At 36.7% G+C, this 20,728-nt stretch overlaps 1 protein-coding gene, 1 long non-coding RNA gene and 1 pseudogene across 4 annotated transcripts; 1 reads left to right on the top strand and 2 right to left on the bottom strand.

Moving 5' to 3' along the window:
- Positions 1 to 214: 214 nt before the first annotated feature.
- On the bottom strand, positions 215 to 4,506 carry LOC149053893 (uncharacterized). 2 transcript variants are annotated; one of them, XR_016184031.1, is made up of 4 exons: positions 4,217 to 4,506; positions 3,894 to 4,062; positions 1,624 to 2,294; positions 215 to 1,016 (listed from the first exon to the last, which is right to left on the bottom strand). It is a non-coding gene; the product is annotated as an uncharacterized LOC149053893 (long non-coding RNA). The 2 variants fall into 2 exon arrangements; XR_016184030.1 differs by having other exon boundaries at positions 3,894 to 4,110; positions 4,217 to 4,502.
- On the top strand, positions 991 to 11,777 carry LOC149053892 (methionine aminopeptidase 1-like; annotated as a pseudogene). Its single transcript, XR_016184029.1, has 15 exons — positions 991 to 1,378; positions 1,810 to 1,866; positions 2,157 to 2,323; positions 2,444 to 2,531; positions 2,850 to 2,916; positions 6,486 to 6,540; positions 7,220 to 7,303; positions 7,478 to 7,545; positions 8,483 to 8,557; positions 8,880 to 9,028; positions 9,606 to 9,706; positions 9,815 to 9,852; positions 10,034 to 10,099; positions 10,483 to 10,532; positions 10,790 to 11,777. The product of XR_016184029.1 is annotated as a methionine aminopeptidase 1-like (transcript).
- LOC113667942 (glutamate receptor 1-like) lies at positions 11,432 to 20,344 on the bottom strand. The gene is made up of 15 exons (XM_089197606.1): positions 20,192 to 20,344; positions 19,471 to 19,605; positions 18,836 to 19,078; positions 18,337 to 18,542; positions 17,843 to 17,890; positions 17,606 to 17,731; positions 16,906 to 17,034; positions 16,344 to 16,448; positions 15,995 to 16,117; positions 15,523 to 15,717; positions 14,788 to 15,145; positions 13,671 to 14,033; positions 13,285 to 13,455; positions 12,857 to 13,016; positions 11,432 to 12,261 (listed from the first exon to the last, which is right to left on the bottom strand). The coding sequence occupies exons 1-15, from the start codon at positions 20,280 to 20,282 to the stop codon at positions 12,243 to 12,245; spliced, it is 2,472 nt and encodes an 823-aa protein (XP_089053732.1). The 5' UTR covers positions 20,283 to 20,344; the 3' UTR covers positions 11,432 to 12,242.
- Positions 20,345 to 20,728: the final 384 nt, after the last annotated feature.

The following is a 20,728-nucleotide window of genomic DNA, read 5'->3' as shown; positions in this document are numbered from 1 at the left end:
CAGACCTTTAGCTAAAGGGGAGCCCGGTTTTTTGTCGCTTGCCCTGCCGGTTTTTCTTCCTTCTGCGGTATTTTTTCCCCAAAAGGAGTGGGAACCCGGGCCCCTCCTGTAATCCCCTCCTGCAACGCGCTCTCCTTCCATCAGGGGATACATGGTGTTGTGTAATGAGACCAAACAACGGCTGCGAGGGGAACAACAGCAAGTGTAGCACCGATGGATTTTATCTTTGCTTAGATGTATTTAGACAATAGAGACAATAGACCACAAAATACCTGTGTGAGTTCAGATAAATTAGTTTTTTCCCTTTCTCTTTAGGTTAAGTAAGGCGATATTTTCCTCCGTTTGAAAGTTATGTTCTTTTTCTGTTGCACAAATGAAAACATTACGAAAAAAAGTGCCCATCTCAACCCGCTCAGCCAAAAAATAACTTTTGCATGCTACGCATGCCTATGTTTAAATTTGTCAGCTGCCGCTTTGTGTAAGGCTTAGAGTAAAGAGTAACTAAGGTCACGAAACAATTGATAACGGAGAACGTTGTAAAATCTGATTAAATATTAACATCCTCGTGAATCCAAATGAAACCAAACTATCTGCAACGTCTTCAACCTTAGCAACTTGTCAAACCCCCATTTCCGTTTTTTCTACCGGCTCTATTTCTACTAAAACTTCACGTTGACAAACAGTTTGCGTCATTATGCACCCATTTCTTTCCTTTTTACTCTTTTTACACCCTGAGTCTTCAAACTGTTCCTTTGGAAAGAAAAGGAGAAGGGATGACGGGCTGAAGGAGTTTTCTTTTTCTTCTTGCTGTTCCTCCCTTCTCTTTCTGTAGTCCATCCACGGTGACTTTCTCAGAAAACGAGGCTTGGATACCAAGGCATCTAATATGGCGGAGAACTTGGGTCTCTTTCGTTGTCCCCTTCCAATCTTTATTTTCTTTTTATTTCACGGCTCAGTTTTAAGCGTAGTGAATGGGGATCTTTGGAAAATTCACTGCATCTCCCTGAAGGATCACTCTGTTTGTGAGAAAAAAATGTTTTTGCTGTTAGTACAAATGGTTTCTGTTTGTCGAAAGACAGAACTTCTAGAATTTAAAAACTGGAGTTTTATGGAAAGAAGTATTCTATTGAAAGAATTTGACGTGGACGAGGAAACGAGAAATTATATAAGACAAGTACATGGAGTAATTTTTTCAAAAGTTCATCCAGTTCCTCTGAAATATAAACCTTATTTGGTGGCTATTTCTCAAGAAGTATTGACGGACATTCTTGATTTGAATGATTCTGCCTTTGAATCACCAGCATTCATAGACTTTGCTGCGGGAAATGAAATGATACCAAACTCAATTATGCTATCACATAGATACGGTGGACATCAGGTAAAGTTCCATCGTTCTCACTGTTTTTATTTGGGATCATATTCTTGTAAATTAATTAAACAAGCTGTTAATGAAAGGATTCAGGCACAATCTAATAAACTTGAAATTTGTTATTTTACTGGTGCTTCTGTGGGCTGAATTGACTTTTTTTTTTAAGTTTGGCGATTGGGCAGGTCAGCTAGGAGATGGTCGTGCTGTAATTTTGGGGGAATACACGAATAGGTAATGGCAAACATACAAGTTACCTATTGCATGTGTCTTACACCATTCTTTTTTACTGTGATGCAAGTATTTCACGAGATACCAAAGCACATCTGTGAAGGAAACTCCTATTAGTGTTTCTAGAACTGTAATAACAGTATTGGCAATCCAGGAGTTAAGCTTATATTTGAATGTGAAAAGACTTGATACTTTTTTAAATATTTAAACAGGATAGGAGAGAGGTGGGAACTTCAGTTAAAAGGCTCAGGGAGGACTCCCTATTCAAGGTACTGTTTAAGCAATTTTTAGCCTTCTCCACATCTGTAAGGTTTAGTTTTGATTTTAAACTAAATGATTTACATTTATTTGTAAAATCTTTTAGTCAGTTGCCATCTTCTATTATCCTCTGCTGCATTACATAGAGTGGGTAATATTTGCAACTCTGAATACATATATCAAACCTCTTGTTTTTTTCTATAAGCCATGTACTTCGATAAAATATGCTGAACATGCTTTTTAAAGTGGAATAATTCCACTTTAAAAAGCATATATTTTCTAAATAAATTGTACTTATCAGACACGGTGATGGACGTGCAGTCTTAAGGTCATCTGTGTGTGAGTTCCTGGCCAGTGAAGCCATGTTTCATTTGGGTGTACCAACCAGCAGAGTAGCTAGTCTTATTGTGAGTAATGACCTTGTTTGGAGGGATCAGTTCTATGATGGACATCCAAAGCAAGAAAAAGGTGCATATTTAAGTGGAAAGTAGATTTTCAGATTGCTTAAAATTGAAGAACACTAATGAGAAGCAGAAGTTTCTCTCCAGTTCAGTTATCTAACATACTTAACATGTTCTTTTATTTCAGTTGCGATTGTTTTACGCTTAGCGAAATCTTGGTTTAGAATTGGGTCTCTTGAAATTTTGGAACACAACAGCGAAGAAGCTCTTCTTAGGTGTGAAGCATTCTGTTCATTTTATGTATGTCCTAAAGCATATCTCATTAATGTATGTTTTAAGTTTGTGATAGTTTGCTAAGTTCAAAATGGTGCCTTGGTTTGTCTGTCTTCTTTTTGTGGCTCAGGCACCTCTGATAATGTTGTGTACATGGTATTTTGAAACAGATAATTGATTGTGCTTGAATACTCTACCATAATATTCATGTCAACTACTACCACTAAGCCCTCTACCCATTAGTCGTGCCCACATGCATTGTATCAATTTTATTTTTCACTGTTTAATTAAACTAATAAGGTAATTTTTTTGTCTCACAGAAAAGTTGTGGATTTTGTCATTGAAAATTATTTCCGGGATTCAGTCAACAAGACCAAGAAGTACTTGGTAATATATTTTGCTTTTGTTTGAAGCAGCTTTTAGGATGCTTTGAAAATTCGTTTTAACAGTACAGTGTGATCAGATTTTGTGAAATTTTAATGTAATGAGACTTTCCAGTATTTCCCCACTTCTTCCACTTTTTTGTTCTTACTTAAATTAAAAGGCATCTGTTTTAATTTATAACGGTGCAAATAAAAGGAAAAGGTGAACTATTTATAGTAAAAGCCTTTGGTAATATCACTATGAACTGTAGTTTTATGAAAATTCCATGAATTTCATGTGAAAAACCCATGAAGATCATTTCATGGCCCATGAATACTGCAAAATGAAATTTCATGGGGTTATTTTTAGCCCTGAATTTTCCATGAATTAGGGGAATTTTTTTCACGACCCATGAATTTCTTCAAAGTCTATTTTTATGACCCATTGATTTGCCATGAAAGTCATCAGAATTAATTTCATGACCCATGAATTTCTTTATATGCCTACTTTCATGACCCATGAATTTCTTCAAAGTCTACTTTCATGACCCATTAGTTTCCCCAGAAAGTCATCAGAATGAATTTCATGCCCATGAATTGCAATCAAACAGCATTTCATGGGCTAACAATTTATTTGTTTTGGGAGAACAAAATTAATGGGCCATGAATATTCCCTGAAATCTGTTGCCCATGAATTTCATTGATGAATTCATAGGCCATTAAAAGTGGTAATAATGAGTTCATCACAGTCACTGATTTATCAACGAGCTGACTTTCATGATCCGTGGAACTAACTTGTTATAAATTTATGCACTGATGGAATTTTGGTGTACAGCGCGAAAACCGTCGAATGAAAATGTCCCTAAACATCTTACGTGGCCTTTGTTAACGTAAAATGTACAGGAAATCACAAAACAATGACTAAAAACAATGGATCTTCAATTTGCTCCTTTTTTGAGACAAATAGGGCTGGAGGCAATGACCCAGATGTTTGATCCTCACTTTGATTTTTTGGGGCCTTTTTGCCTTCGCCATGCCTGGACGACTTTGTTGAATTTTTTCTGCCTCACTGCTGGCTTTGATTGTTAGCCATGACTCTGGAAACCTGTTCAAGGCCTTCTCTTACATTCTTACGGCTGAGGAATCTTCTAGGGCTTTTCCAGTAAGGCACCTGCAGAGTACAGATGCTTAAGTTGCACAGCAATAGTACGCATTGCATCTACACGAAATGTGGAACAAAACAATGAAAAATCAATCACTTTGTCACCTCAATTTGGAACTTTGAATAGTGTGCAAATGTAACCTGAAAAAAATGCTATTTTTACCTCGTTCATAGAGTCGCCGGTTAACAGAGGCAGGCCATCTTCTCAGTCGGGATGAAACGTTACCTTCATGTATTCATTGAGATCGCCTTCTACAACATCGTTGTTGATTTCGTGATCGCTTTCACAGGAATCACTGTCGATGTCAGCTCTGACTTTCTTGGACTCTGATGTCCTGTCGATTGTTACTTGCTTCGAATTCCAAATACCGAACAGCTTTTTGTGCTGCTTTATTTTGTAAGATTACAGACGCAGCAACGAGACCTCTTCGGAGTCATTTCGTAACGTCGAACACGATAACCTGTGAGGTCACTATGTGACCGCTGACCTATGATGGCTGCGATGACCTAAGGTCACCACGTGAAAGTACACGTGATTTACGAAGAAGTGGCGGTTTTTTTCGTACCTCGAACGGAATGGTTCCATTCCAATTGCATTTCTCGTAGTGTTTGTGTAGCAGTCTCTTTTTTTCCAGATCAACGCAATGGACCGTCTGAAAAGTTTTTTCAAAGAGGTTTCCTCAAGATGAAGTTATCGACATGTATTACAACGTGAAGGGGTAAGTTCAAGTTTGGTCATCTTATTACGCGTAAACATCGGAGAGCGCGCGCTAACTATTGATTTAACTTGAAAATTTTTATTCTGTGATCATCTGGCGAAACATCACAAGAGTTTGTATGGAAATACCTACGACCGTTCTTAGGAATAAAAAATACAGTCAAATTCTGAATACGAAATACCTCACCTCACTTCCATAGTGCGTCGCTTAGTATCTGACGGCTTCATGTTGAAAAGAACCTGTTTTGGCGAGTTATCCATTTCTAGGTTTACTACGTACATAAGAAAGGCTCTTAGATAACTGATGATGTGCTCCCTTTATTTTGCAAACAGTGAAGAGTGTTGGTCTACAAAACTGATGAAAGGAAATGCACACTTGCTAAAGCAGCCTATCTTGGTCCAAACGATGATGAAGATGCAAATAGTAATGATAACCGAAAGAAGGATGGCACATTCAGGTGGCCAAAACAGAGAGACACTGACATAGTCAGCCATAGATATATCTTCACACATGCAAGAGTGCAGAAAGCTGGTAATTGTTTTATTGTTATTTACCTTGAGAGTATTGATCACAAGTGTAAAACATATCAAGAAATTTACATGAATGCTGTTACATAAATAGACATTATAATAACTGTCCATAACATTTTACACATGATATTAGACGAAGGAAATGATATTTGAAGTTTAGACAAAAATACATCAAGCCAGTGAGTATATTTTCAATAATTTCGTCCAAATATTTTTCACATCAAATTTATTATATACCTTCAGAAATATAGGAGCAGAATCTGTCTCCACAAGGAAAATCAGTGATGTCAAAATAGAGCTAAAAATCATTAACATCTTAATTGTATGCAGAAAATTTCATACCAACTTTTTTATTTAAGAAAGTGTAAACTGAATTATCACAATTTTGGAATCCTAAAGTAATATTTATGTACAGCTGGTGAAACAAAATAAACTATCAGAGAATCCAAACTTCTGGTCATGTCTTTCATGTGTGTGTGCTTGTACAACAGGACCAAGAAGTTTCACAGATAGGTTAGTTCTTCAGTGTATAATTTAAGTGATAGTGTATGTATTACAGTTATGGTATACTGCAAGCTAAACACTGTAGTACAGTCTTTGGTACAAGAAAAGTGAAGAATTTTTCATTCCAGATTCATAGGGTTTTCAAAGAATTTTCATGGTGCTTGCATATTCCTAACAACCCCATGAAAACTAACTGGCAATTAACTTTCATGTGCCATGAAAAAACCATGTAGAGGCCATGAAAATTCAAGGAAAATTTTCATGGTCAATGAATTTTTAACATATTCACAGGATATTCATGGGTCATGATTTGCTGCAACCCATTAAAAACTAGTGAACTTTGACACCATGAAATTTTGGGCTTGAAATTCAGGGGTTTCTCAGTACCTTTGAAAAGGCCATGAAATGCCATTTTCATGGGTATTTCATGGCTTCTAGGTCATTTTACTCAATATTTCATGGGTCGTGAATATGGAAAATTTCACAGGTTTTTCATGGGATTTTTCAGGTCTTTTTCATGGCACTGAGACCATGAAAATGTCATTGATTTAACCATGAATATCCTGTGAAAAATCTGTGAATTTACAATGAATTATTTCACAAGATTTTCATGGGTTTTGAGTTCATAGTGTATATTACATTTGTACAATTTATATTTTGAATTAACATTTATTTTCAGTCTCCAAGGCGAGAGGTTCCTGATCACATGCAGAAACCTAACTATGCAGAGAATGGTTTGTAATCAAATTGATTTTGTATCAAAGATTTAAAATACTGAACTTCTACTAAATGAGGTGCAGTCACTGGATTTATAGTTTGTTTGATTTTGAATGAAGGCAAAAATAGTATTTATTTGACTCAATGCTCAAAACTGTACTTCTTAGAAGAGAAGTTTGAACAATGGGGAATCAGAAAGATCTCTTTGCTAAGTTACAACTTTCCAATTGTTTCCCTCGTGATTATCATACAGTATGAATAAACAAATACTCTTACTGGCCAATTCAAGCTCTTCCATGTGATATTTAAAGAGTTAACTAACATACAAACAAGAGATTCAAGATTCATGTAAATAACTGCAGAGTGGTACCTGTATTCAATGGTTACCCATAGAGAATGGCAGGGTGACTACTTAACACAGGTATTGCATATTGGGGGTATTCTAAAAAATTGATGTATCTAATTTATGATTATTGTGCAAAATGACCACTGAGAATTGTGTGAACGGTCCAAAACTTGTGCGAAAAGACTTGTGCGAAAAGACTTGTGCGAAAAGTCTTTTGTGCAAAATGACCGGTTACCACTTTGTGTAATTACTCTCAGCTGTAACAAGCTATGGGGTAAATTGTTTGAAAGTTATTATAAACTTGTGTTAAGAAATTCTACAACTGAAGGTACTGTATTTTACTTCTGCAGTTGGCAAGGGACGTGTTAGATACAGCAGCAAGGCATATTAAAGTTGGTATCACGACAGATGAATTGGACAAAATAATACACGAGGTACAGAATATAAATAAATACACAGTTTGTCTTGATCATAAGTTCTTTTGAAACAAACCATAAGCATTGTGCCAGCATTTCTGAAAGTGCGTTCATTAATGTTTCTCACAAATTCTGCTGTATTAACTTAAATTTGTGAATAATTGAGTAAAAGTTGCTCTTCTTATCCTTTAGGCCTGTCTTGAGAGGAATTGTTATCCTTCTCCTCTCAATTATCATGGATTTCCAAAGTCTTGTTGCACGTAAGTTGGTTTTGTCTACTTCTTCATAATAATATCTCACAACACACTAATATGTAGATATTTAAAAATTGCCCATACCCTATCTTGGTTGCTAGTGTTACCAGGTTGATTCAGAGATTCTTTTAATATTACAATAACCTTATCAGTTTATGTTTTTGCTTTCTTGCTCTCAAGGCCATGCAAGCTGTGTAGCATTGACACAAATATTTTACTAGTGCCAATTTGCTTACCGCAGTTATTCGGTTATAAGGCGCACCGTTTTTTTCAAGAAATTCCTAACTTCTACTAAAAATTACCGCCAAAGTTTGGGTGCGTCTTATAGGCGAATATTTTCCCGAAACAATTTTTTTTGATTACAGTTACTGGTACGATTTCAAGCAAATTAAATGACACACACACATTGACTTTTATGAACATGGTGGTTTTGAAAAGACAAGCAAAGTCAAATTTGCATAGATGTGATACGTGTTCGAGAGCACGTGCTTAGTAACTTGATACGTCACAAAACGAAACGAAAATAAACAAGCAAAGAGGTAAATACCTTCTTCATCCTTTCAGCCTCTTTAGTGCACTGAGACCTGCATTCTCGGCGGTACATCTTGTTTAATCAAGGCTTTTGTTTGTGTGCGTGGTCGCGTGTGCGACAATTCTGCTTTTGTTGATTAACGGTAAACTAAAATCGATTCGCGACTTTTTCGCTTTTTTGTAAGTTTATGAAAGAATTTAAAATAAACTTGACCGATCTTTACTCCCCAAACAACGGTGCGCCTTATAACCAAGTATTTTAGCAATTTTCTCAGTTTGAAAACATGCAATAATGAAGTTGCCGAATTGGGGGTGCGTCTTATAGCCGAGTGCGCCTTATAACCGAATAACTACGGTAATTTAAGGTAAGTTCAAATCCCCAGTTTTCAATTGAATACTTCTCTTGGAATAGGTTTGTAAATGAAGTGATCTGTCCTGGTATTCCTGACACACGCCCATCGGAGGATGGGGATCTCTTAAACAGTAAGTTGCCACTGAATTTTCTTTTTTAATGTCTGTACTTTACCAGTTATTAATGGTGAACAATAGTAAACAAGGCTAGATGGTACACTTTATGATAACTATTGGAGTGCTGTTATTCATGAATGGATAAACACTTAACATGTACCATGGACAGATACATTAGTACAGTTATGAAAACTGTTTTATGGAGCAAACTCAATGTCACAAAATACTTTTTTGTGCTTGGAAGTTAAAGTTAAGACCCTTTTCTTTCCAAACTTTAAGTGTGATGAATGACACTTGAAAGTGCTTGCTTCATGCTAACTATGATTTTGAAATCTACTCAGTTTTTGTTTTGTTGTCGACATCACCATTTATTACAACGGTTCCCATGGAGATCTGAATGAGACATTCTTTATTGGTGAAGACAGAGGACAGCAAACAGTTAGTGAAGGTTACACATGAGTGTTTAAGTCAGGCTATAGCATCAGGTAATGTGATAGATATCCTTAGTATTAAATAAGGCTAATTCGTCATATAAAAGTTCCAATATTGAGTGCGTTTTTGTCATGAAGTCCCATATGGTTATGATAACTGTTCAGGTCAAACTTGTAATGTGAGATTGGAACTTCACTCCATACTAACAACATTTTATAATGAACAACTCAAAAGATATTTCATTAAAAAAATAAACAATCAGGGAAAAACAGTGGGCATTCCCCTCTTTGTCTCTCTATAAATCCTTTCAGAGATGTATTTGTAATGAGAGGAAATAGATAGCCACCTAACATTTAAATTGTTGTCAAGTGTATGGAAACCCACAACATTATTATTTTTTTTCAATTGCTTTTCATTGGTTTTGCCAGTCATCCTTGTGACCAAAAGACTGGTCAGTAATGACGTCTGTTGTAATTGATGAAATTTGACTCTGTACATTGAGAAAGATATTGTGTGCTTGAAGCTCAGAAATGAAGACAAATGGAAGCACTTTAGCGTCAACAATGAAACAGATGGCAACAGTCATGTTAGCAATTACAGTGTTGATTATAATCCTGTTCTGTATCTTGGTGAAGCCTGGTGTGAAATACAGAGAGATTGGTAACATCATTCAGAAGTATGCCCAAGCTCATGGCTATGCTGTTGTGAAGAGTTTTTGTGGCCATGGGATTCACAAGTAAGTATATGTAGATTGTGTTGATGCACTGATATGATAACTACTCTGTAAGAACCCAACCATGGTATATTAGTAATGGACTAATGTGTGAAATCGTCTACATCACAGGCTGTTTCATACTGCACCCAGTGTCCCTCATTATGCAGGTAATTATGTCTTTGTCTTTTTGGTTGTTCTTTTCTTGCTTCCTAAAATTCAAAGCAGTTCACGAACACATTAATCTTCAAGGTTATGCTTCTGCCTGCATGTATTTTCATATGCCTTTTTTTTTTCTCTAAAACCAAATCATGTTCAGAATGTTCTATTCACTATGACATTATTTTATAGAAAACAAAGCTGTTGGTGTAATGAAGCCAGGACACACATTTACCATTGAACTGATGATTTCACAAGGTACTTGTTACATCATTGTTGGGTTATTGAAACACTTTTGGGTAATTATTGGTATAAGACATGAGTCTTGATATCTAAAGTATTGGTTTACAGTTACACCCCTTAGTTTTCTACTGTGGATGTTTGTGTTGGTTTGTCTTTTTTTTTTCCATTGAAAATTTGTTTATTTGTCTTTTCCTTTGCAGTTTCCTTGGTTTGTTTGTGTGTTTTAGCAATAAACTTATTCAACTAGGGAGAAAAGTTTTCAAACAAACACTGTAGCGTGAATTATTTATATTAACTCCACTCAAAGGTGTGATCAATGAAGCCCACCTAGTGTGATATAGTGGCTTCCAATTAAATCAATTCTATGGTTTGATTGCTTAATTCTGACGAAATTCCAGGAACTTGGCAAGATGAGATCTGGCCTGACAACTGGACTGCTGTGACACAGGTGTGTTAAGAAACAGTTTTTGTGCAATGTATTCTAACCCTAAGCAATTGAGTGTGAATGAGATGGTTTTGCCTTCTGAAGAACCTCAGGCCTTGGACAATGACAGAAACATGTGCCTTGATAATGGCTCTCTTTTATATATGAGCCCAGTGATTGTAACTATTTGAATCCTCTTGACAGACTTAAAAAAGTAGCTTGTCACTGCACATTTATGTCATCTTAACACAGGTGACGACTTCAACATGTTTTCCTTGCAGGATGGCAAGAGGTCAGCTCAGTTTGAGCAGACCCTACTAGTGACTGAAACTGGATGTGACATTCTGACAATCAGACCTGATGACAACGGAAGACCTCACTTCCTGTCTCAGATGTAAATCCCCAAATAAAACATACTGAACAAGCAGCAAAAGCACAGCAAGAGTGAATAAACATACTGGAAAATACTCTACACTGTAAGCTGAATTGCACATGTATTTCGATTGATTCTTAGTCATGACCTTTTAAGGAACTAATGCATTGATGATGTCACCTTTGACAACTTTTGCTACTTCAGTAAGGTTTTGATGTGTGGTAATCAACATCAAATTTGATCAGTTGGGTCATTTTTTGTGGAAAAAAGGTTCTTTCAAACCAACATTAGCTTGCATCAACATATTTGTTTGTTAAGGTACAGGCAATCCTCAACGGTGTGAAAATGAACTTGTAAGAGACTGCTCTGTCTTATGCTTTTTTTTATATATATAAGAAATCCTATTGATAACCAGAATATTTCCTTGTAGGTCCTGTAGGCACAATCTGTCTCAGGGTGGCATCGAGTTTTATAGGAGTGGGGTGTGTCCATGAACTGTGCATGTCATTTTGCTTAAACTTTTAATGAAAGAATGAACTGCGACTTAATGTACTTCTCGCTGCAAGCAATGTCACAATTTATTATTTCCCATCTGTTCAATTGTGAATCAATGTAACATTGTTGTTGATGTTTCAGGATGTAGAGTAGTTTTTTTGACGTTGTAAAAATGTTGCTTCTAACCTCAGTGGTCAAAGAGAAAATGTCTACTTTGAAAAAGGGTAGAATGTCAGTTTAAAAAATTGGAAACTTCTTGCAACATACAGACTTTCAACTCCTTAGCTTGAATATCTGCTGACCTAAATCAAAAGATAACTGTATGGCTCCTATGTATCACTGCGAGTTGATAGTGTGGACCCAAAGACGTGTAACAGACTAATTAAAACGTGGGAGCTCAACATTTGTGTTATTTCAAGTTATTTTACTTAAAATCCTGTGATGATACTCCAAGAGTTCAAACATATTATAAAAAGCTGACTGTCTTCCTCAATCATCCAGAAAATTATATTTCGAACAATCTGCGGGAGAAAAATGAACATATTTTCGCGTCAAATAGAGACTATCGTTTATAAATACATGATCAGTACTAATCCTTGTACCCTTCAACTGAGTCATAAATGGTGGAAATTTATTAAGAGCTTTATCAGATCCCTTAATATGAAGCAAGTTGTGCAAGTTTGTTCCTCTTATAGTTTCGATGTCATCTATTAGCTTTTTTACTTAGCATAGGAACAGTGCTCAGCACCACAGAGTTTAGGGTTATTAGTCCAGACTTCCAAACAAAGTGATCTTTATATTTCCTTCTTTTTGGGTTGTTCAGTCTGTAGTCAGTCTGCTGAAGTCCTACTGGTGCAGTTAGACCTTCACGCAGAATTCGTTGGCCTGTAAACAAGATAAATTCTTTGTATTATTTATTGTTGTTTTTTTAGCCACAAACTTGCTGGTAGGATGTTTAATGAGAGTAATACAGTGTTATTGTATTTCTGGCTTGAATCAGCGTTAATGCCAGATGTGATGACTACTTACTGTCAGTATAATTACGTTAACTAATTACTATTCATCTACTTTTTCACAATTGTCTCTCTAAACTGGTCACTACGTTGAATTATTGCCCAGGGTACTGATGTTCAACTCGGTTTAATGCATAAAGGGGGTAAGTTTCTAAAGAAACTGTGGTGCTGCGTCGGTGGGAGAGTATAGCAGGTAATTTAGTGTTAATAACTGAGTAGTTGTATCGCTCTGATGAAGGGCTAACTCTGGAAACGTCAGCTTTTTTACCCTTTACGGTGGCCAATTTACGTTTTCAACTCAGTTGTTAACACTAAACTACCCATTCAGTTTAATGCACGTTGGTAAATGGAAGAAGTTAACTTACTCAAATTCTTTATCATCAACCTTTAAAGTCCTTTTAAGGTTAGCTTTCATGCTTTGTAAAAGGTTTTGAAGTGTAAGGCCTTGATAAAACAATCGAACCAACCTTCTGTTCCCTGTTTGAACTTTGTTTGCCAGTACGTGTTTAGCTGTTCTTTTCCAGTAGATCTCAGCAACAAGCGTCACCAAGGCAACTGCTAGTCCAGCACTCAACACAATATAAACTCCCAGCATGCTCTTTAGACTGATTCGCTTACGAGACAAAGCTGTAAATACGGATTTTAACAATCTTCATGTAAGAGAAATGCAAAAGATCACGAAAACAAACAAACAAACAAAAACAAACGTCAAGCAAGACCTTCATTCAACATCCTCCGAAAATAAGTGTAGACTAGTTTTTTATTTGTCATCATACGAAAGTAAATAGGAGGATGTAAATCCCTGTAATGGTCTTAAGCAGTGATGAGATGTGTGCATATCTAGTTCAGTGCCCGTGTTTAAGCATTGAAGTGGTTAAAAACCTTATTGACTCACTTGTATCTTGTTCCTGAGAGCAAGCATTGGTATCATCCCACCATTTGCGTTTCAGTGAGTCCAGAAACTGATTCTCATGGAGGTGCAGAATAGTCAGCGTAAATATATTAGTGTGAGGGTCATGCGCTCTAAAAGTCAGGGCAAAACCTCTGGCTGAGGTCAGACCTGGAACTGAAAATCACAAATAGGCACAATTTTAGAGAACTGTCAGAGACTGATTTAGACGCTTATTGACGGATCTGAAAAATAGTCATGTCGTATACCTGGCCACTCAACCCTTTCTCTCGCTGTGAAAGTCCAGTGATGATTCTAACCAATTCAATCCCACAAGAGAGCCTTACAGCTTTTGGTATTTTGACCACGCCCTTTCAAGTTATTTCACTTACCTACTCTGAGGCCGCATGGCCGTTGCATGGCGAAGTAATCAAGGACTGGTCCGTCATAAACAAATGCAAAATTATCCTTCTCTCGAACCCACTGGACTCCTTCTTGTCCGTTTTTAACCAATGTTTTTTCCGCTTGGATTCTATTCCAAATCTTCCTATGCGGCTCGTACTGAGTTTTCTTAAATACTGAATGAACGCTGGTGGAAGAGACAACGGCCACTTTGTAGGAAGTTTTTAAAATATCGTTCAGACTGTTGATCGGCTGAGCTGCATTTTTCACAGTGAGGAACGCAGCAAGGTTGGCTGTGTAAGTTGAGACCCAGATAAGAATACAGAACCAGTAGCAACCGGTCAGAATTCGACCTGATGTGAAATAGGGACAAACTCGCATTTAATAAAACAATGGGGTTCATGTTCGCGGGCTTAAATATGATTTGGGTTCGAATCATAGTCATTTTAGCCGGAGCCTCTAGGCTGTATTACTCTATAACTGTATAACTATTTTATCACTTTGGAAGGCGTTGATAAAATAACTAATGGAAAAAAATAACAAATCTCTTCACAAATCTCCATTTTAGCCCGCAAAATGCGCCACAGAGCATGACAAAGAAATGAAAATACCAGTAAATGCTGTTATCAAATATACATGAAACTGACTTTTCATTGATACACAACAATGAAATTCCTTTTCTTTATCCTTGGCTTAGCCGAATTCTTAATATCTCTATTAGCCCGAAATAATATATATAGTGATCTGTGAGCAAGATACGACCAATGAGTAATACCTTTGGTATTGAACGCGCTAACGGGTTAAAAGAACTTGAACTATGAGTGATTTTGAGAAGCCATCACTATATTATTTTATTGTCCAGCTTTGAGAAAGTAACAGTCTGAACAATCAAGCAAGTGTGCAAGAGAGCGAGCTAAAATCTATTTTAGCCTACCATAGTCTTCATTCTAGACCACAAAAAACGCAAGAATGTACGATAAAGTGATGAGAATACCGCGTTATATTGGCTTCTCCTTCGCACGCAAAACCAATGGAAGAACGCGTTATATCTGTAGTTCACCTTATGAGTAGTAATCATTGCCGTGTGGATATCTGTGCTAACATTACCTGATAAATTCCTCGGTGTGTTATCTCCTCCTTGCTGCAGCATGCAGGCCAAAGAAAACCACATACTGTTGAAGAAATTAAACTCCTCTGATGTTCCTCTACCATTTTCATCTTTGTATCCATAAGGACTGAAGTAATTCACTGCGAAGACAGCAATAGAGATGAGTGCCACTACTCCCAGAGTAGCGATCCAGACGCCATTTTCAAATGGATCCATGAACTGCAATAAATCGGTTGTCTCTGTTGATGTCTTCTTCACCAGTAGATCGTCTGTGTAATACATGAACGGAACAGTGAAATCCACCACCTTTTCTCTGGTTTCAGTGATGGCAATCGATCCAGCCGCCATGTTCGCATTCTTAAAGAAGGCAAAAGTGAACGTTTTTGTCGTCAGTTTAACTTTTGAGATCTAAGTCAGGGATTTTAGCGGTACACTGTCATACTGTTACCTCTGATTTGTTTTGGTATTCAGTTTTTTTCGCACTTGATGCCTCGCTTTTCACTCACACTCTGCGCTGCCTCCCGCCCACGTTAAAAAAGGGTCTGACCTGGTGGCTGTTTATCTTTTACGGGCATCAATGTCAGTTAGAGTTTATTTCTTCATAGGCGTTTCCTTTTGAACCTTTTACTAATTAGGGTGGTTGTCATCTGAGTTACGATGATTTTATCTACTGTAAAAAGTTAATATTACATCTGGTGCTTTTGGAGAAGAGATTCAACTTTTCAGCTAATTACCCCGTCTAAAATCTGTCTTATCATGCCGTTCCAAGTTCCATTTTCCGTCACTGTTCCATAAAATCCATCTGGCGAAGGATACATTTCATACGTAAACCCGAGTGATCGAGACAGCTCCTTGAGAAGATCAATAGAGTATCCTTGAAGTGAAATCGTCCCATCTTCATTCTTCTTTGGCATTATAAATGGTGGATCCTATTTTGTTTTTCACGAAGAAAAAAAAGAGTGTTAAACGAACGCCATTAGAGAGAGATAGAATTTACCGAGAGACTGAATTCATTATATTTGATTTCAGTTTGCTATGACATAACCGGCACTAAATTGTTTGAAAATTGCCGCAAGGCTTAAAAAATAGAGGCCTATTACAGTTGGTTACTTAGATACAAACTTTCTTGAATATAATCACCAAGCTACTTCCAGTGGTAAATGATAATACCTTTCAACGCACTTGCAATCTTCTTAATACAAATACCTCAACATATACAATCCTAAAATGTCTGCCGTTTACTTCTCCATTACTTGACGATCCTGGTAAAGTGTTTGGTAGTGGATTTTCAAAAAGAACTGCTCGTTCCGTTGAATTCCAACAACCAATCTACAGTGAAATGAAAAAAACATACGAAGAGCTGCCCTGGAAAGTGTTAGTTACGGTAATTTGTGTGAAACTTTGAAATAAGGAGGGGACTGGAGATGGAAGTTGACAGGCCGAAGGTTTATCATTTTGACGTATTTCCTTTCAGTATTTAAACTAAGTCGCTGCATCTGTGGGTAACCTAATAAAATAAAACCCATACTTTTCAATCTGATCAACTTCATCTTACCTTTTCGAAAGAATCATTTCGAAGATTTAAGATTTCCAGGGAGACGTCTGTTCGCCTTCCCCTGTTATCAAACTGCACAGACCCAGTCATACCGTTGAATGTAACCTTAGAAAAGACAAACAAACTTCACATACAAAGATCAGGTAACTCCTCTTTAGAAATCACATAAACTCTACTGGTAATCCGTGATATCGAAAGACCTGTATGGAGTCGGTGCAAATGGCAGAGTAATCTGAGAATGCTGATACAACACTTTTACGATCTCTCCTAGAATTCCCATCACGTGATGTACTAGGGGAACAACGCACATCAAGATACCCTTCCACACACACACACACACACACACGCACGTGGTAAACAGTTGGAAAAAAAATTTGCACTTAAACGCGCAAAACAATGGCTTCCTCGGAAGATCCACCGATAAAAAATACACTTCTCAAAACTTGAACTCGGAAATTTCAAACTGAAGACAATTTCGACAATTTTGGAAATTGATAGATTAAAAGAGACAAGCAATTGTGCTTCATGAACAGAAATTAATAATTCAGACCAGACTTATCACCTTTCTCATGCAGTTAAACATCTCTGTATCAGGTAACAGTCTATCTTTTCCATTCAGTGACAGACATGGCTTCTCACTTAAAGCTTCGGTAATAACCTTTATTGCATCGTGTGCCACAGCAACATAATCCTGAGGAAAGATTAGGAATTTAGTTATAGAAACCCCATGATGACAGAACAGAAGTGAAAAGAGTGAATAACTGTTTTATCGTTGTAAGACTTGTAAGCTGGCTAGCTAAAAAACTCGTATGGCGCTGGCCTATTGTCATATTGCATAGGTATATGAGATACTCAGTTTAGCTCGCCTATTATTTCTTTAGTTGACATTGATTTAATTGTCTTGTTATTTTTAATGGACATCAAAAGATGCTTGGCTGATCTTGCAACAAATATTATCAACTAGATAAGAGCGATCGGTAGACAGCTTCTTGAATGTTTTACTGTTCACCAAACTTAACTAGTTACTCAATATGTTAGTCAAAGTCCCTTGACAGGGAAAAGGTTAAGTTTTTCTGTTGTCTAGATCTGTAAAGCTAAAAATGATGTATAAATAAAACTTGAAGACCATGGTTGGTCACCCAAATAACTGCATGTGAACTAGACCACCATTTAATTTGTAAGAAAATCTGATAATCATTACTGCGAAGAGAAGATTTATTTATCTAACAATGTCATGACTCCTAAGTTTGCGACAATTTTACCTTGTTGATGTATTTGAGTTTTTCTTGTTCTGCTGATCCAAAGAGTTTATTAACAAAGCTGCTTTCGTATGGAAGCTTAAATGCCAAGACTACATTGTCAGGAAGACTTCTCTGGTGTTGGGATACCTGTGCAAACGAACGAGTCAAATTCATGATCAGAGTCTTCAATAACATTTCACTTATAATTAATGAAGAGCTTCATGCTTTCAAGTCCTGCATACTCAAGTTATTTGGTACCTGTTCTTGGAGGATCCACTGATACGGAAAATGCCTTTGACGAGGAACCTAACACAAATGAAATAAAAAACCGTAACTGCGTATGACTCCTTTGAACTTTTGCTGATTGAAAGATTTTTTTCCCCTAAAGTACTTAATATACTTCTACAAGAGGTAATCTTTTGTTTTCTGGTAATGATAGAGAGTAGAAATTCTGATAAAATATCGTCAGCTCATATTTTTTGGATGAGACTGCTGAAGGCCCAGAGAGTTCGCAAGAATACTCTGAAAAAGAAGATCAAACCGTGACAGTAGATCCTGCATAATAACCAAACTCTCGTACTGTGAGATCGTCCTCAAGTGTGAAAATGAGAAATGTTTCCTCGTTGAAAAAAAAAGACAACAAAAGAAAACAATTGTTATAACTACCGGTAATGTTGTGTCAGTGATCGTCGCATCCACTGGCACTTAATCGGTCAAATTAATATGTTTTGATTTTTGAATACTTCCCTCACCTGTTGCAATAACATATCTGTGTTTTCCTTCCCTGTGTAGAGAATAATACTTTCGGGTTGGTAGCTTTGTATCTGTTCTGTTATTTGCCATATTTTTCTTTCTCTGTCTTCAGCGTATTTTGTCTCAGGCACCTGAATTAAATCCATGGTGAGTGTTGACTTCTTATAGTTGAAGTAGAAATATCCAGCCTCAAAGAAGCGACTCTCTGTGTCAACAGACATAACGAAACGCATCAAGGCTAAGTTTCATAACATAAGCTTAACTGTTCACTGAAAAAATTCCTGGAAAGTAGGAATAAACAGCCTGAAGATTCCTGGCAAGAAAACTCTAGGATAGGAGGGTTGCATAACAATAAGAAGTAATGGGTAAGATAACATGAGCGATGCACTTCATGGGATGAATTGTGGGGTTTTGGGTCCAACACTACAGGTATATAGATTTTTCACTTTGGTTGATAGGTTCTCCGTCATAACCTTATGCTAGTTTATTTCAAATTACCATCAAAGACCAGTAGAACTTTCCGCCATTTCAGTAAGCTCAACGCATCAAATGTTGCATGCGCGAAATATCTGTATCCCGCTGACATATCCACTACATTCTCACACTGGTCAAACTGTCCGTTGCTTCCATGGAGGCGAATGACAGAAACACCCATTACCAAAGAGATTGCGCATGCGGAGACTTTTGAATGGCTTCCCTCAGCGAGTATGGTGATGTTTTGTTGGCGAAGCACCGAAAAAGCTGCAAAGAATGATAATTAACCAGTTAAACTAAATTGTATCCATGCCAGCTATCTGTCATCCATTTAAATTAATTTTGTTAACGGTAATCAAATATTTGAGTTGTCTTGTACCCATGCCAGTTCTTCATCCTTTTATTTAATTCTTGCTAATGATGACGAAACCATCAGGCTTAGCTATTATCCTTCTTTGTACCTGTTATGAAAAACCGTCCTATACTAGTTTGGGTAGAACTAATATAGAGTTTTGAATTTATAATAAGGTTGTAGGACCATTCTGTTGTTTTAGTGGAATCATGATTGATGCCTCATGTTAGAGTGCATGGTATTTACATGGAGGTTATTATCCAGAACTCGTAAAAAGAATGATATACCTTTTGTCTAGATTTCTTACCTTGATCAAATAGACCTACAGAAGTTGATGTATTTAAAACCTTTAATGTTATTGAGATGTTGTTTTTTGTGTTACTTTGGGACACAACAAACTTCAATGCCTCAGATTCTTCTGCATTTCCATTACTTATAAATCCTATTTGGCCACAAGGAGAAAAAAAAAATACGGTGAAAACCTATTTTACAAAATTCAAGTTACAAAACCGGCAAAGAACATGCAGGATTTGCACGGCTACAGAACTTCAGGAAACCAGCTTTCTCTCTGCCTGTGCTTCCACTAAGGGTTGAGCGATTTACTTTTAAATTTACTGCAATGTCTTAAGGGTTCTTTTCTGATTAAGTGGTCTTTCACTCGGCTGACCTTTTTCCAAACTTTCTCCTATTCCCTGTATTAGTTTAATTTAGGGTTGAAAAAAGAATTTACTTTGACACGCATGATAAACAAAATGGTGAAGAGTGAATTAATTTAATTTCCCCCGAAACGGTATAGATCACTTGGAGAATATCATGTTTGAAATGATTCCTCCATTTGATGTGGTTACGGCGTAGAAAGATGGTGTTAATGGTTGCGATGATATTGAGCAAACTAGGACAGTTCCTTAATCAACACAATTTACATCTACTACACTTTTACACAACTTACTTTATACGGTTTTTTTTTCAGGGTTTGGTTTTGTTTACATCTTGAATGTTCTTATAGACTGAGTAGCTGTATAACTTACCACATGTGAAATTTCTTTTATCTGCGGATGCTAACAAAACAAGGCTAGAAACAAAAATTGTTAAAACCATTTTGCGGTTTCGTGCGTCCATGTTAGCCTAACAGGCTTTCAACAGCACGAAGTTTTCGATATTAACATATTAGCTGTCATATGGCCGACTTTGCTGTATCTGGACCTATAAATGATTAATGACTTACGACATAAATATTTTTGATGAAATTAGTTAGTCTATTATATGGAGAACCCTACCTTCAGGTGTCTCGATAGGTATAGTGTTCACTGAGGTGCATTTTCATATGACAAGAAATGTGGAAACGCTTTATCTTAATTGATATTCTAGGTAAATATGTTGTACTAGTAAACTCGATGGATGTAAAATTGCGTGCTTGTGATACTGTGTGTTAAGCAAATCATAACTATTTCATTCTACTTAAGAATCCGTCTCTTGAAAAAAAATATTCAGCAAAAGAAGTGATAGATATCAGGGTGAACCAATGTCCTGCTTTGAATAAAAGCAGTGGGTGGGTAAATTTTGTA

The sequence above is a fragment of the Pocillopora damicornis genome, chromosome 1 (genome assembly GCF_964200805.1).
Source record: "Pocillopora damicornis chromosome 1, jaPocDami1.2, whole genome shotgun sequence".
In the NCBI taxonomy this organism is placed as follows: Eukaryota; Metazoa; Cnidaria; class Anthozoa; order Scleractinia; family Pocilloporidae; genus Pocillopora; species Pocillopora damicornis.
Note: the sequence above shows the minus strand (reverse complement) of the source record. Positions and strands in the feature narration are given on the sequence as shown.

Coding starts and splice junctions, on each gene's coding strand:
- LOC113667942 (XM_089197606.1), bottom strand. CDS start 20,282: ATGGACGCACGAAACCGCAAAATGGTTTTAACAATTTTTGTTTCTAGC. Junction 15,718..15,994: donor TTAGGATTGTATATGTTGAG/GTATTTGTATTA, acceptor AAAACAAAATAG/GATCCACCATTTATAATGCC. Junction 13,456..13,670: donor GCCATGCGGCCTCAGAGTAG/GTAAGTGAAATA, acceptor TGTGATTTTCAG/TTCCAGGTCTGACCTCAGCC.